The sequence below is a fragment of the Schistocerca gregaria genome, chromosome X (genome assembly GCF_023897955.1).
Source record: "Schistocerca gregaria isolate iqSchGreg1 chromosome X, iqSchGreg1.2, whole genome shotgun sequence".
In the NCBI taxonomy this organism is placed as follows: domain Eukaryota; kingdom Metazoa; phylum Arthropoda; class Insecta; order Orthoptera; family Acrididae; genus Schistocerca; species Schistocerca gregaria.
The window spans coordinates 202,284,602-202,301,654 of NC_064931.1; the positions used below are offsets into that span (position 1 = coordinate 202,284,602).

General features: G+C 39.6%; 1 protein-coding gene across 6 annotated transcripts in view; it reads left to right on the forward strand.

Annotated features, from left to right (window-relative positions):
• Window positions 1-17,053, forward strand: part of LOC126297575 (ribosomal protein S6 kinase 2 beta) — a 547,735-nt gene that overhangs the window by 508,611 nt on the left and 22,071 nt on the right. For all 6 annotated transcript variants that reach the window (XM_049988539.1, XM_049988538.1, XM_049988541.1 and 3 more), the window contains 6 exons: window positions 6,412-6,577; window positions 6,655-6,816; window positions 6,948-7,081; window positions 7,209-7,334; window positions 11,039-11,128; window positions 11,443-11,601. In XM_049988539.1, the coding sequence (XP_049844496.1) occupies window positions 6,412-6,577; window positions 6,655-6,816; window positions 6,948-7,081; window positions 7,209-7,334; window positions 11,039-11,128; window positions 11,443-11,601 (837 nt within the window). The remainder of the gene's footprint in view (window positions 1-6,411; window positions 6,578-6,654; window positions 6,817-6,947; window positions 7,082-7,208; window positions 7,335-11,038; window positions 11,129-11,442; window positions 11,602-17,053) is intronic.

Consider the following 17,053-nt stretch of genomic DNA (forward strand, 5'->3'; position numbering starts at 1 on the left):
GGTACTGATCAAACCACCCTCCTCCGTTTGTACGGGTACCTTGTCCGTTCAAAACTCGACTATGGGTGCTTTATTTATGCATCTGCACGCCCATCCCTTCTACGCCGTCTCAATAATAGCCATCATTGTGGCATCTGTTTGGCCACAGGTGCCTTGTACACCCGCCCGGTTGAGAGTTACTATGCTGAAGCTGCTGAACTACCACTGTCCTACCGCTGTGACTTCGTCCCCAGCAGGTGTGCGTGCCGTTTGTCTGCCATGCATGGCCACCCATCCTATGCCTCCTTCTTTGATGATTCCTTAGATCGTCAGTATGGGGCTTGTCCCTATTTCCTGTTACCCCCTGGCATCCGCTTTCGCCACTAGCTACGACAGCTTAACTTCACGCTACATGCAACTTTCCCACTGGGGGTGAACCCTTCATCACCTTGGCTTCGTGAAGCGGCCCATGTTAACCTTGGCGTTCATTCGCTTCCTTAGGACACTACTCCAGCCTCAGCCTATCGCCTCCAGTTTCACAATGTTCTCATGGAACTTAGCGATAGTACCTTTGTATACACTGATTTTTTTCATTTTGGATCTCCATTTTGTATCGTGCCTTTTTTAGCCCTTTTTCCACGTGCCTTGTTTAGATGTCTCTTATTCTTTCCATTAGGACTGACATGTAGTCGTTTCCCTGGTCTGTGTTTGTGTTCTATAGTTTAGACTTGGGCGTGTATGGCCTCATTTGTTTTTTGCGTCATAAAACAGAACAAACAAAGAAACAAACCGACCTTCCACATCCTTTTGTATCTGAAAGTAATCTGTATCTCTATTGACCTCATTATCGACAAGACATTATATACTAACCTTTCTTCCTTAGTCCACATACTGTGGACTGATTGAGACAGCAGTTGAGATCCTAATCTGCCTATCTCAATTTAGGTTTCCCAAGGTTTCCCATAATTGCTACATGCAAATTCTTGCTGGTTACTTTGAAAAGAATATGGCAAATTTTTTTCCCCATCTTTCTCTAATCTGAGCTTGTGTTCCCACAAAAGTCCTACCATTGATGGGAAATCAAACTCTGATCTTCTTTCCTTATTGCTAATGCAAGCATCAGCCAAAACCTTGCCTAGAGTACATCCTAATCAACAGAGATACTTCAGCAAACCCCTGATTATCTAGGTTAATATAGACCTAAGACTGAATGGATAACTAACTAATGGGAATAATCCAAAACATACATTTTTACCAGAAACTGTATTTACTCTATTTCCAACATGATAGACATCACATTTGAAATCCCACTGCATTACTTAGTTGAAACACAATGTTTTGTATCATTTGCTTTTAGTTCATTGTTGTGAAATAAGTGTCCAGTTCTCTGTGCTCCTGTTTTTCATTCGCTTGTTAACTGACACTCTTTCTCAGTTTCTGGTGAGTTAGAATATTGGTATAACAAAACAAATTTTGTTCTGCATTCCCTAATAACAGATCAACACATTTCACAGCCTTGAGTTGCATGTTAACAGGTTCCTCAATTGCCTCATCTTCACTGTCTTCCTCTACTGAACACACTTTCTATATCTGTACCACTTAGCTGCTCAAATACCTGTTCATAGGTGTAGTATCACTGCCATTGGACATTGCGATAGAGGCAGATTAGTGGGTGTGGGTAGTGCAATGGAATAGTGTGAAGACCTGCCAAGGACGGCATACACAATGGGTAGTATGGTGGTTGTTGTTGTTGTGGTCTTCAGTCCTGAGACTGGTTTGATGCAGCTCTCCATGCTACTCTATCCTGTGCAAGCTTCTTCATCTCCCAGTACCTACTGCAACCTACATCCTTCTGAATCTGCTTAGTGTACTCATCTCTCGGTCTCCCTCTACGATTTTTACCCTCCACACTGCCCTCCAACGCTAAATTTGTGATCCCTTGATGCCTCAAAACATGTCCTACCAACCGATCCCTTCTTCTAGTCAAGTTGTGCCACAAACTTCTCTTCTCCCCAATCCTATTCAATACCTCCTCATTAGTTACGTGATCTATCCACCTTATCTTCAGTATTCTTCTGTAGCACCACATTTCGAAAGCTTCTATTCTCTTCTTGTCCAAACTAGTTATCGTCCATGTTTCACTTCCATACATGGCTACACTCCAAACAAATATTTTCAGAAATGACTTCCTGACACTTAAATCTATATTCGATGTTAACAAATTTCTCTTCTTCAGAAACGCTTTCCTTGCCATTGCCAGTCTACATTTTATATCCTCTCTACTTCGACCATCATCAGTAGTTTGCTCCCCAAGTAGCAAAACTCCTTTACTACTTTAAGTGTCTCATTTCCTAATCTAATTCCCTCAGCATCACCCGATTTAATTGGACTACATTCCATTATCCTCGTTTTGCTGTTGTTGATGTTCATCTTATATCCTCCTTTCAAGACGCTGTCCATTCCGTTCAACTGCTCTTCCAAGTCCTTTGCCGTCTCTGACAGAATTACAATGTCATCGGCGAACCTCAAAGCTTTTACTTCGTCTCCATGAATTTTAATACCTACTCCAAATTTTTCTTTTGTTTCCTTTACTGCTTGCTCAATATACAGATTGAATAACATCGGGGAGAGGCTGCAACCCTGTCTCACTCCTTTCCCAACCACTGCTTCCCTTTCATGCCCCTCGACTCTTATGACTGCCATCTGGTTTCTGTACAAATTGTAAATAGCCTTTCGCTCCCTGTATTTTACCCCTGCCACCTTTAGAATTTGAAAGAGAGTATTCCAGTCAACATTGTCAAAAGCTTTCTCTAAGTCTACAAATGCTAGAAACTTAGGTGTGCCTTTCTTCTAAGATAAGTCGTAAGGTCAGTATTGCCTCACGTGTTCCAACATTTCGACGGAATCCAAACTGATCCTCCCCGAGGTCCGCATCTATCAGTTTTTCCATTCGTCTGTAAAGAATTCGCGTTAGTATTTTGCAGCTGTGACTTATTAAACTGATAGTTCGGTAATTTTCACATCTGTCAGCACCTGCTTTCTTTGGGATTGGAATTATTATATTCTTCTTGAAGTCTGAGGGTATTTGGCCTGTCTCATACATCTTGCTCACCAGCTGGTAGAGTTTTGTCATGACTGGCTCTCCCAAGGCCGTCAGTAGTTCTAATGGAATGTTGTCTACTCCGGGGGCCTTGTTCCGACTCAGGTGTTTCAGTGCTCTGTCAAACTCTTCACGCAATATCATATCACCCATTTTGTCTTCATCTACATCCTCTTCCATTCCCATAATATTGTCCTCAAGTACATCACCCTTGTATAAACCTTCTATATACTCCTTCCACCTTTCTGCCTTCCCTTCTTTGCTTAGAACTGGGTTGCCATCTGAGCTCTTGATATTCATACACGTGGTTCTCTTCTCTCCAAAGGTCTCTTTAATTTTCCTGTAGGCAGTATCTATCTTACCCGGTACTGTTGACAAATATGTTTACTTGCAGGCTGCAGTAAGCCAGGCGGTTGAATGCTTATGCTTTACGCCGAGTTCAGTTATTGCATACCTCACCTTGTCCTTTGTGCTGAGTGTTGTTGTCGAGTGCTCAGTCGACAGCTGCCCCCGCCAACCATGTGATGGGCTTACCCCCTTACATGTCTCTTGGAGATGACTTTCTGCTCCCCATAGATTGACCAACATGGTAAGTTTTCATTTCTTCTCATGGGGTCTGTTACCCAGTTATTACCAAGCCACTGTTGGCCTGTGAAGTACCCATGCTGACTGTGTAGTGTAGTGGTGTTGTTGTCACATCTGTGCAGAGGACTAAAATAGGCATTAGTATTTAACCACTTACAGACGTTTGTGCCATCTTTGTCTTCATAACCAGAAATTTGTAATTTAAATGAAAACATTTTATATGATTGTAACAGAATACTTCAGGCTTTCTACTTTAGTTTTTCAAAGAACTCCAACCTATGCACCATTTACCTGCCAGTTGGATAACCCACACATAGATAATCAGGAGTTTGCTTATGTTGTAACTGACCAATTACTGGAGATATAATGCAAATTCAGTAAGAGTGCCAGAGGTGATACGAGCAATGTGTCTATGGTTAGTGTTCCGATACATCAAAACCCGAGGTACTGTGTTTTCTGCTGTCCTGGAAGAACAGGAAAAATGAGTATTGTACTCTAGGATAACAATATTAATTAGGATAGACTGCTACTGAACATACAACATAGAGGAAGCAGTGAACAGAAGGCAGGCACATTCATAAATAGACTCGTGGATATTTTTTAGCTATTGAACAAAGTCATTCTTCAGATAAGTTGATACTCTAATAGTTAATCACATGAAGGCATCAGTGAAGTATGCTGATAAAACATCGTGTAGGTCAGAAAAGGAAAATTGGGACTTAACATCCTACTGATCGTGATGTAATTAAAGACAGATGATCTTATTAGGAGGGGGGAGGGGGATGTGGAAATAATCAGCTATGTCATTTTCAAAGGACCCATCCTGGTTTGTGCCATAAGTTGCTTAAGGAAACTATGAAAAATGTAAAACTGGATGGCCGGACAGACATTTTGATTACCATTCTCCCAAACGAGAGTCCAGTGTCTTGCTATTTTGTAGACTAGGTTAGTGCTTTGTGTTACAATCCTGTAAGCAACTCATATCCTGGGAGGATCAACAATATGTTGCATATGTAATCCTAAGGCAAGGTTAAATTTGATATGGTAGTGAAAGACTATTTCTAGTGCCCAAATGCCGTTTTTTTTTTTACTCTAGTTCCCTTTCTGGTGAATCAGTCTTGGCCAAAATATTTGTAGCCAGTAGACTCTGTCCTGAAGTTTAGTTCTGAGAAATCTACGAAATACTCCTCTGCTGCTGCGTAATCTTTTCACTTGACTCAGAACGTTTTTTTAATCATAAATTTCTTTATATATGAGACTAGGTGTATTAGGTGGGAGCCAGAATGTGCCTAATATGCTGAATATGGTTAAGTTGCAATAATCTGTACCTCAGATCCCCTCAGTTTCTCCAGTCCAGATCACCTTTAGGTAAAGTGCATTGTCGTGATTAAAGTGTTTTTTTTTTTTTTTTTTTTTCAATTCATATTTTTTTCCATTCAGTCAATCTTTAAGATGCTCTTAGGTTTTGCCATTTAGTAGTTTACATGTTGCTAGAATACTGATAACCTTTCCAGCATATCAAATAGGCTACACAATTTTTGGTGCTCAGGCACTAGATTGTACCTGTTGTTTTTGATTACTGTTCATTTCTGACATGAAGTTTTGGTCCCATGTATCATCCATAGTACAGATTGGAGCACAAAATTAGTTGATTTCTTTTTAAAATAATGGAAAAGTTGTTGAAAACTTTGTTCTTTTACTTTTGATCACCATTCTGTAAGTGTTAAGTGCATTAAGCCTTGCGGCTAAATTTCATAAACCAGTGACCATTTGCTGTTGCAGTTTACACCCAACAATCATCTAGATTTTCAGATGCAAACTACACATTCGTAGTGAGTGGATAATGGCCATTCTGAACCAAGTGCTGATGGAAATGCTATCTGATTTGATACTTTATGTCCTGTTAGTGCCGCATGAATGTTCTCGTATAGTATCACTGCTAGAAATCTGATGAACTCTACAAAGACATTGGCCGCAGCCCAAACTATTGTAGTTCGCAGCACACACAGATGACTTCCTTTCATGGACACTTCGATTTCTCCATTTAGTTGGTCACACACTTGCATTTATTAGTGTTTTAGTAATGAACATTGCCACTCTGCTTCCTGTAGCTACCCAATGTTCCATTCACAACTGAAAGGGCACAGCTGATTTTCTTCCCCAACCTCGACACAATCTGAACTTGTTTTCCATCTCAAATGACCTCAATTTCGATAGGATGTTAAACTGAATCGTCATTCATTCCATGTTCAACAATCCGAAGCCTTGCATTCTCACTCTCCATATAGTCCTCGCTTTGTCACATCCAATTTTCATCTGCATGTGAAACTTAAATAAAACATCAGAGGACTTCATTTTGATAGTGATGAAGTGGTGCAAGCAGAGGTGAGGTTGCAGCTATATCAACAAAGTCAAACATTCTACAATGACTGTATTAACAAACTGGTGTCTCGTTGGGAGGAATGTGTTTATTCACCTTGGTGGTGATGTTGAGAAATAAATATATAAACATACAGAATAAAGAGGTAAAATGTTACTAATGTTTTTTTCTTTATTTAGAAAAACCTTAAGAGTTTTCAGGTCTCTCTCTCTCTCTCTCTCTCTCTCTCTCTCTCTCTCTCTCTCTCTCTCTCTCTCACACGCACACATTTTAATGAAGTATGTAATACGTGAGAGGTGTATGTACAGTTCATATTTTTGTGACTTTAGTTCTCTACACATACTATTTAAATATTTTTTCCCCATAGTTTGAGATGCTGACAGGAACACTACCATTCCAAGGACCTAACAGGAAGGATACAATGACACAAATTTTGAAAGCCAAGCTTGGAATGCCTCAGTTTCTTTCACCAGAAGCACAATCATTGCTGAGGGCACTGTTCAAGAGGAATCCTGTTAACAGATTGGGTGCAGGTAGGTAACAGCTGCATGAAAACTCCAAAATAGTGAAATAAAGTTCAAAGACCATTTAATTTTTTGTTTCATTTAAGGTCCTGATGGAGTAGAAGAAATAAAAGCCCATGCATTCTTTGCAACGATAAACTGGGAAAAACTTCTAAAGAAAGAAATACAGCCTCCCTTCAAACCAGCAGTGAGTCGAGCAGATGATGCATTTTACTTCGATAAAGAATTTACATCAAAAACACCTAAAGGTAAGGAAGGATTCATAATTAACATGCTTGTTCTTGTTTTTTAAAGTAATAACATAAGAAGAGAGATGTATAGTATTCACAGGAGAAAGGAAAAAAAATGATTGGGGAAGAAATTCTTTCCTTGTTCGCAGATTCTCCTGGAGTTCCACCTAGTGCCAATGCTCATGAACTCTTTCGTGGCTTCAGCTTTATTGCTCCAGGTCTTCTTGAAGAACAGACCAATAACTCTACGAATGAAAAATTTTCTGAGGGATCAGTTCTCAAGGTATTACAAAACAGGCTAAATAGTAATTGTTGTTAGTATAGTTGCAGAAGTTAATTTTTTCACTAGTAATAAGTTGTTGTTGTTAGATTACAAAAAATACTAAAGTTTCCCAAATTTTTTTCTGCAGCAGTCACATGTCAAGCCAAATTCCATAACAGATGAGTATGAACTTAAAGAGACCATTGGAACTGGCAGCTATTCTGTTTGCAAATTATGTATTCATAGGGCAACAGGTACTGAATATGCTGTGAAGGTAAGCTTTACTGTGAGAACTGTCTGAAATCTAATCAACATAATGACAAATGAAGCTAAAATATATAATTTAATTTCTGTTTTAAGATTCATATCATTGGATGAAGATGTAACACTAAGAGTATCATGGTTACATACAAATATGAACAAGTTTGTGGAAAGGATAGATTGCTACTCACCACATAAAGGTGGCATTGAGTCACAGGCAGGCACTATCAAAAGAATGCTAGAAATATACAGCTTTTGTATAAAGTCTTTCATCAGAAGTAAGAAACTCTCACACATAATCCACACTAGTGCAACGTGCGCGCGCCCACACACAGACACACACACACACACACAGACACACACACACACACACACACACACACACACACAGACACACACACACACACACATATGTTCACTATCATTTTAAGGCACTAAAGCCCAACTGTGTCTGAAGTGAGCAGCAATGTAGCTGGGTGTACAGATGAGGTGTGTGATGTGGAATTTTTTAGAAAACATCATTCTTGTGAAACACAAGTAGCTCTTTACTTGCATGAAGTGTTGAGTGCTATTGACCAGGGATGTCAGATTGCTTCTGTATTTCCAGAAGGCTTCCGACACTGTACTACAGAATGAGATTGCAGTGAAATTGCATACCTATGGAATATCGTCTCAGTTATGTCACTGGATTCATGATTTCCTGTCAGAGCGCTCACAGTTCATAGTAATTGACAGAAAATCATTGAGTAAAACAGAAGTGATTTCTGGCACTCCCCAAGGTGGTGTTATAGGCCCTTTGCTGTTTCTTGTCTATATAAACAATTTGGGGGAGAACCTGAGCAGCTTTCTTAGGTTGTTTGCTGATGACACTGTCATTTATCGACTAATAATGGTATTGGAAGATCAAAACAAATTGCAAAATGATTTAGAAAAGATAACTGCATGCTGCAAAAATTTGCGGTTGACCCTAAATAATGGAAAGTGTGAGGTTGATCACATGGGTGCTAAAAGGAATCCATTACACTTCAGTTACACAATAAATCAGTCAAATCTAAAGGCTGTAAATTCAACAAAATACCTAGAAATTACAATTACGAACAACTTAAATTGGAAGGAACACATTTAAAATGTTGTGGGGAAGGCTAACCAAAGACTGTGTTTTATTGGCAGGACACTTAAGAAATGTAACAGATCTACTAAGGAGAGTGCTTACGCTATACTTATCTGTCCTCTTTTAGAATACTGCTGCACGCTGTGGGATCTTTACCAGATAGGATTCATGGAGTACATTGAAAAACTTCAAAGGAGGACAGCACGTTTTGTATTATCATGACATAGTGGAGAGAGTGTCACTGAAATGACACAGGATTTGTGGTGGACATAATTAAAACAACAGTGTTTTTTGTTGTGGTGGAATCTTTTGATGAAATTCCAGTCACCAACTTTCTCCTCTGAATGCAAAAAGATTTTGTTGACACCGACCTACATAGGAAACAATGATCACCATGATAAAATAAGGGAAATCAGAGCTCTTACAGAAAGATGTAGGTGTTTGTTCTTTCTGCACACTGTTCATTATTGGAATAATATAAAATTGTGAAGGTGTTTCGAAGAACCCTCTACCAGGCACTTAAATGTGATTTCCAGAGTATCCATGTAGATGTGGTCATCTCGAAATTAGTGGTGCTGATCAGCTCTTAAAGTGCTTCTGTCATGGGAATCTGTGGTAAGTAACTGAAGGATAGTGAAACCATGAGAGGTGATGAAGTGTTGGATGTCCACAACTCATCGCAGAATGTGGAGGTTGGAGGTTTACTCACTGTGTGAAACTGGAAAGATGGCAATCTGTGACAGATCCAATGACAGAGTAAAAGACTGGTGTGTGCACATGTGATTTGGAGCACACCACACAGGTCACATTGTTGAACATGGATGTACACAGCAGGTGGCCTCCACGTATTGCCATATCAACCTAACAATATTGACAGTTGTTACTGCATTAGGTACTGGATAATCGACACTGGACTGTGGACTGAGGTAAACTTGTCATCTGGTTGCATGAATCCCTCAGCCCCCCTCCCCACATCAACAGTTGTGTCCACATGCACCCTCGTCCAGGTGTGTGGCTGCTCAAAATGTGAATTGTGCTGTGATGTAGGCAGGTTGGGCAGTGATAGGTTATGGAGGACATGCATCTGGACTTCCATGCTACCTGTGGCAGTAATCAAAGGCACCATAACTGCTGTGGGCTAGTGAACATTATTGCAGACCACTTACATCCTTTCTTACTTACTGTCTTCCCCAGCTGCAGTAGTTTCTTCCAGCAGGATAACTGTCTATGTCACAGAGAGGACCAAAATCATGCTACATGGTTTGAGGCACATGATGCATGGTAGTGAATTCACACTGGTGTCTTCGTCATTAAATTTGCCTTACCTGAAGCCTGTGGAACACATTTGTGACTCTAAAGAATGCCAGCTGCAATCCCACAAATCACCAGCCCATAATTTATGGGAACTGAAACGGCTTGTGTGCCTGGTGCCACATACCTGCAGAACCCTACCATGGATTGGCGAAAACTGTGGCACATAGAATTAGTGCAGTGTTCTGTTCCAAAGGTGCACCAACACACTGTTAAGCAGGTGGTCATAATGTTTTGGTTCGTTGCTGCAAGGTACTTACTTTGAAAATCAGAAGTACATAGAGACTAGATAGGCCTGAAGTCTCCTGACAGGGATGTTTTCTCATGTCCCCCTTCCATGCCCTTTCAGTTGTTAAGAAAATTGTGGGATTGTTAAATGTTCCACTTAAATTATGCCTTGCTAGGCAACAGTTAATAAAGTACTACTGCTTAATGTTATCAATGACCTGTGGCAACAATTTATTAATGTTTCATTGTAACATGAGCAGCTTTTCCAGTTGATAAAGTCTTGCTTGTGGAATGATACTTGTCTGGGTAATTTCCTTACTGTCACATGTAGGATTCAGGTTTTATGTTGGTGCCCAGGCTGTGGATTGGTCAGCACAGTTACTCAGAGAGCACTGTAATCTGTAATGTAGACCACTATAATCAGTTGAGTAAGTGCTTCTACAATGCATTAGACACTGCAGTGGAAACTCATGTGTTGGAAAGAGTGGGATTCTTGGTATAGCTACTTTGATCATGAGGGTGGTAGAAACATCTAGTCGATAAAACAAAATAAATTATCAAGTTAAAAATGTAACTCACAAAATTTTCTACCTCTAGGTGATCTGTGACCAATTTGATGGAAACCCTTGCTAATGCAAATCACATGTTACTGCAACAAGGCAATTTTGTTACACTTACCTACGTAATTCCAGGTCTCTTCTTGTGTAGACTTTTGTGTCACGTGAGACAAGTGTAAATCCTAACAGTGAAAGAACAAAATTAAAAAAAAAAAAAAGTTGTTTAGGGCACTGGCAGACACATTTAACCCAATGCTCTATGTCGTTCACATTGTTTTAATGTGACAGCTGTGAATAACTATAAATTACATATCCTTATAATGGATGGAGAACTTGGAGAGGTATAGTGAGAGTTTTGAAACTCGATGAGAGTTATCTGGAATAATAGTGACCACCCTCTTTTTTTTCTTTACTCTCTTTTGCAATGTAAAATCATGTGTTTCCAAAGTACAACAGCTGTAAAAAATGTCCAGAAGATGATAAATATAGTTTATTTGCTTTCATTTTTAGATTATTGATAAACTGAAGAAGGACTGCCAAGAAGAGGTAGATATTCTGTTGCGTTGGGGACATCATCCAAATATAGTTACACTGCGAAATGTAAGTTACTACACACAGATAATGTCTTTTGTCTATTTATAACAATAATGGATTTTGTTCTGTAAAAAACATATCAGAATGCTGTGGCATCAAATAACTAAAATATTATTGTGATTTTTATTTTTTTAGTGCATGATACTTACGTAACCATGTTGTGGTTCATATGATAAGCTACATACATCCATTTTACAATATGTGATAATTAACAGTGTTAGAGATGTCATTTTAGTTGGTAGACGCTTTGAATGGTATAGTTAAAGTGTTAATAAAGTTCTATTGTAGATGACATATAATATTTTACTAATTTTTAAAAGGTGTATGAAGATGAACGGTCAGTGTATCTTGTAATGGAGCTGATGCGTGGCGGAGAATTGCTCGATAGGCTGTTTCAACACAAATTTTTCTCGGAGAGGGAAGCCAGTGCTATCATGAATGTTATAGTTACAACAGTGCAATATCTTCATCAGCATGGTGTAAGTAACTGAATTATTTATTTTTTAAATTTTGCTTGTGTACTGTGCCCAAGTTATACTTACAGGGATATTTTGATGCTAAAGAAAATGTTCGTTTGGCTCAAAAATTTTAGATGAATCTTCTATTGTACTGGCAGCAATAACACACAGTAAATGGATTTATCTATGTAATAGTAGGTCATTAATAAACTGTAAGGAAAATGCAATCACAAAACTGTTAATATTGTTCATAAACTGACGAATGGTGAGCGACATGTCTGTGTAAAACTATGTTCTTAATTCTCACATACAACAAACATAATGTATCTTCACTGAGGAATGTAACAAAAATTCTCTCTCTCTCTCTCTCTCTCTCTCTCCCTCCCTCCCTCCCTCCCTCCCTCCCTCCCTCCCTCCCTCCCTCCCTCCCTCCATATTGCACTGTTCTTTAGTAATAATGATATTGCCTATATTGATGTATAAAAAACTAAATCAGTCATCATAAAACTGTAAGTTGGTCTAAACATCACAGTATTTTATTAGGCATGATTCTGTGGGACATAGTATGCTCCTGCCTTCCTCAAACTTCTTAGCTGACTTACCCATTCAGTTACAGTGTAATTTGGCATTTATCACATAAACAAACATAGTCAGAGGTGAAAGTAGTAATAAGTAATGGCTAAAAATCCTAGGACTAACCAGTAACGGAATCCCAGAGTTTTCAGCTCTTTAATATAACAGTGACCCATTGAGATAGCTGTTTAAAGATATAAACTAGAGGTCACTTGAGTTTACACTGACTTCTGCAAACAAAGGCAACATTTTTTAATGTAAATTGTAGGGTATCTGAACAGTCAGCATCATACACTGGCTTGCCAAAACATTATGATCACTGCCCACAGTGACATAGGATGCCATCTGGTGGCATTGTGGGCACATGATGTGATTACAAAAATATGTAAGCAGAGCAGATACAGACAAAGGGTCACCCTAGTGAAGATAAGGGCTGCAAGTGGAGGGGGGGGTAGGATCCATTGAGATAAGAAACTTTGACAAAAGGCAGGTTACTATTACGCAGTGCCTGGGACAGAGTATATCAAAAACATTGAAGCTGGTCAAATGTTCACATGCTACTGTCGTGAGCATCTGTCGAAATAGAGAGGAGGACAGTGAAATTGCCACTAGGTGCTTAATGGTTGGATGTCCATGACTCTTCACAAAATGAGGGGTTTGGAGGCCTGTCTGCTCTGTAAAGGTAGGTACATGGTGATCTGTGGCATCTCCATCAAAAGAGCACAGTGTTGGTGCACATACATGTGTTTCAGAGCATACTATTCATCGTACATTGTTGAACATAGGGCATTGTTGACCTGACATCGGCAGTTATGATTGAAGTGGGCACGGGGTCAATGGGATTTGTCAGTCAGTCGATGGAGATGAGTTGCTCTTCAGGTGAATCACATGTTTGCCACAGTAGTTCAATGGTCGACTCCACAAATGCTATCATTGAGGTGAACTGTGGCCTGAAAGGTGCAGCATACCATGGACACAGGCTGGTGGGGGCAGTATCATGCTATGGGAGACATTCTCCTGTGCTTGCATGGGATCTATGGTAGGCGAAGGGCACCAACAGCTGTGAATTGTCTACATCCCTTTGTGCTTGATGTTTTCCCCGACAGTGAAATTATCTTTCAGTGGTATGATTGTCCATGTCTTGGATCCAGAACCATGTTACAATGCTTTGAGGAGCATTATAGTGAACTCACGTTGATGTCTCGGTGACCATTTCTCCTGACACAAATCCAATGGAACCCATCTGGGTTGCTGTCTGGCACCATCACCTCATACGAAACTCAGCAGCCCATTATTTATGTGAATTATAGGATCATTGCGCAATCTAATGCCACCTGTCTCCACAAGCCTACCAACAAACTATTGTCAACGATCCAAGCATAATTGGTGATCTGTATCATTCGAAAGATAGGCAAACAAGCTATTAAGCAGGTGTTCGTAATGTTTGGACAGGTCAGTGTATATCCAATTATCCAATTCTTGAAGACATCATGTGGAGCATAATTGGATAAAATTCAAGAGTATTGAAAAATACTCGTAAGGTATTCTTTGGATGTTGTAACTGTACGTTTCTGTCAGTTCAACCCAAACATCCCATGGTAACAGAAAATGTATTTCTACTCTACTTCATTTAAGAAGGGGAAGTATGCAAGCTAGTTATTTCCAATTACGCTTGCTTGCCAAGGCAACACTATGGTGTAAATGTGGCAACACAATAAGAAATAACCAATAACATGTTTTAATAGTTGTGACACAAAGTTGGACCTAACTTCAGCAACAGTTGGAAGTGTGCCACTTAAGTCTTACACCCTATACAATAACATCTAAATAACTTCACTGTCCTCTTGGCAGTCCATGATTCAGTGACTGAAACAATTATGCAGACACTCCTAGCTGACTGTATTTATTACTCCATAAATAGTTACTGCCAAGACAGAACTGTAGTCTTTTGAGTAGAACTCCTCCGTAGTGGAATTGCAGGAACTTTGTGAGTGTCAGTGGCGCACTGTCCTTAGTTGGTGTTCATGGAAGAATCTCCATCTGTGCTATCACTAGGCGGAATCAGAATTGTCCACTGTTGACAGTGCTCTCTCTGGCAGCTGGCAACACTATTGGTGGAAGAATACAATGTGCTGATAAGCATTGTGTGCAAGCAGAGTCACGATCAGTGAGCGCCATCAGGAGATGGCTGCTTGGAACTGAGAAGGTTCCTGATGCGTGGTGCCTGTGTGGTGGTACCTTGGTATTGCTGTGTACCACTTCAGCCATGTACGCAACATCCTCCTCCATTGGAGGGGGGGGGGGGGTTAAGCTAAAGAAGGTGGATGGCTTAATTAGTGTTCTGTTTCCTAGCTTGCCAGTATGTGTATTTGGTAGGTGCACACATGTGGTTCCCTGGGCATTCGCCCACAGCACTGTCGGAAATCCACACAAAATGATGATGAGGGGGTGCCTAATCAGGTGTTCATCATTTTGACGAGTTGTGAGGCACAACCTCCATTTCCATCAGTTCATCACTGGCCAGCTGCCCTCCTGGCAGAAAATTGGGGACAGTTGCTGGCTGCATTGGAATTTCCCGCGGATGCTAGCTGCATACAGGTCTTCTGGTTATACAAAAGAAAACTGCCTAGGAGTTCTGCCTATGTATGTGTGAGCATGGTGTGGTCCAATTTGATTTTTATGTGCTTTGTGGCACCATTTGAACATTTAGCTTTAAACATTACATTTCCAATCTGCTTCTTGACTATGTCTGGTACCCATGTCTTTTTTCCATACTTGAACATTGAAATCAGTACTGTACCATTCGGTTTAAACAATTTTTATTTATACTGTTGTTGAAGCTTGGCTTGTGGATGCACGAGTGACATCAAATTTACATTACTATTCAATGTGGTCTTTTATGGAGTCTCTCGGCTGGAGGCTGTACATTTTGTGGAGTAGCTCTGTACTGAGAGAGCATTGTCTTTATTGTACTGTTGGGAAAGCTTGGTCATGTGGGATGTGAAAGTTCATATGCATCTTTCAGATGTTCCATTGGCCTCAGTATGAAACCGTTCAGTTCTATAGTGGGAAATACTATTGGTTTCACAAAATAATTTAAATTCCTGAGAATAAAATTCTGTGCTGTTGTCAGTGCTGGTAGATATCAGAAATCTTTCAATAGAGAAGACCTTTGACAAAGCCTCAATAGTTTTTGTGGGAGATATTGATGACATCTGTATAAGAGTGGAAATTTGGATAAAGAATCGATGAGGATGAGCCAGTAGCTTCCAAGAAGCAGCCCAGGAAAATCAGATGTGACCATGGTTCTGATGCCTGTAGACATGGAAAATGTTGTCAAGGCGGAGCCAACTGGTGTTTTTGACACAACATCAAAATGTGTCTGCCAATATTTTTCTAGTAGCAATGCTTATCTGACAATATGTTTGGTATGAAATATCTCCCTATGGCATCTATATAGCACCTGTAGTACACTACATTTAAGGGCTGCAGAAGTAAGCACTCACGTCTTGTCTGGTTCTGAGTGTACCAGAATGCAACTGTAAGTGCATGCCTCTTGTTCCATTAAGATTTAATCAGTGGATGATTGAGTAACTTTTTACCATTAGGCCACTCTATTTGAATAAACTGTTTGATTTTAGACGAAACAGGAACTACAGGTATAAGTTTTGCAATTAAACAGGAGTTTACTGGGAATTTTTCCACACTACTGATATCTGTTGAGAAACAAACATCAGCTGATAAGTTAAACTTTTTGTCTTACCTTATTGGCAGATGTGAAAGCAAATTGGCATTTGCATGTTGTGCTGAGATCCTGAAAATAATCTCATCATTGTAACTTGACAGAAGTGGCACCCAGAATTGCTAACATCAAGCTGCCTCTGTAGGAGAAGTACTATTTGGTCTAAAGACAGTCACTAAAGATTTGTGGTCTTTGAGGAGGGTAAATTTATGTCCATAAATATAATCATGAAATTTCATAATTGCAGGTACATTTGCGAGAGTTTCTGTGTTTAATTTCTTTGTACCACTGTCAGAGTCCATGAAGTGAATACAATTGGTCATTAAAAACTATGATGTTGATGCAACAGAATGGTGCCTGTCCCATAGTCAGAAGCATCAGCTGCAATTGTGAGCATGTTGTTCATATCGTAGGTTGTGAAGCATTCGGCATTAATAGTCACAGGTTTCATTTGTTAAATGCACATTGTCATTCACTATTCTGGTTCCATTTGGTGCCTGTATGTGACAACTTGTGCTTGAGGGAGAAACTTCCAATAATAATTAATCTGTCCTAATATGGAGATAATTGCTCAACGTCCCGGAACCAGAAGGTTTTTAATGGTGTCAATATGTTGTAGCATTAGCTTGATGCTGTTCACAGACATTATGTGCTGTAAGTATTACACTTCACATTAAAAAAGATGTACTTTTCTTCTTTGCATTTCAAATTTGCCACTTGTAGAATTTTGAAAACAGATTGCAAATTCTGTAAGAGTTCCTCTGGAGTTGTATCTGATATAATTGTCATTCAGGTAGTTCATAGCATTCACAGTTTTCTGAATTAATTGTCCTAAATAGTTCTAGAACAACCTCAGTGCACTTGCAGTTTCGAAGGGTAACTGTAATGGTAGAGACCAAATGGAATATTCATCACCATAAATCTCCGTGTGTCTTTGCCCGAAGGAATTTGTAAGTGTGCTTCCTTACAGTCCACCTTGGCATAGTACGCACCACGAGCTAATTTGGACATCAGTTCATGCTGCTTGGGAATAGGATAAGAGTCAATAATAGATTGAGAATTATCAATTACTTTAAAATGTCTGCAAACACATAGTGGGCAGTTCAGTTTCTATACAGCTAAAACAAGTGTGATCTGTTGGCTGCTGATTACAGCTTC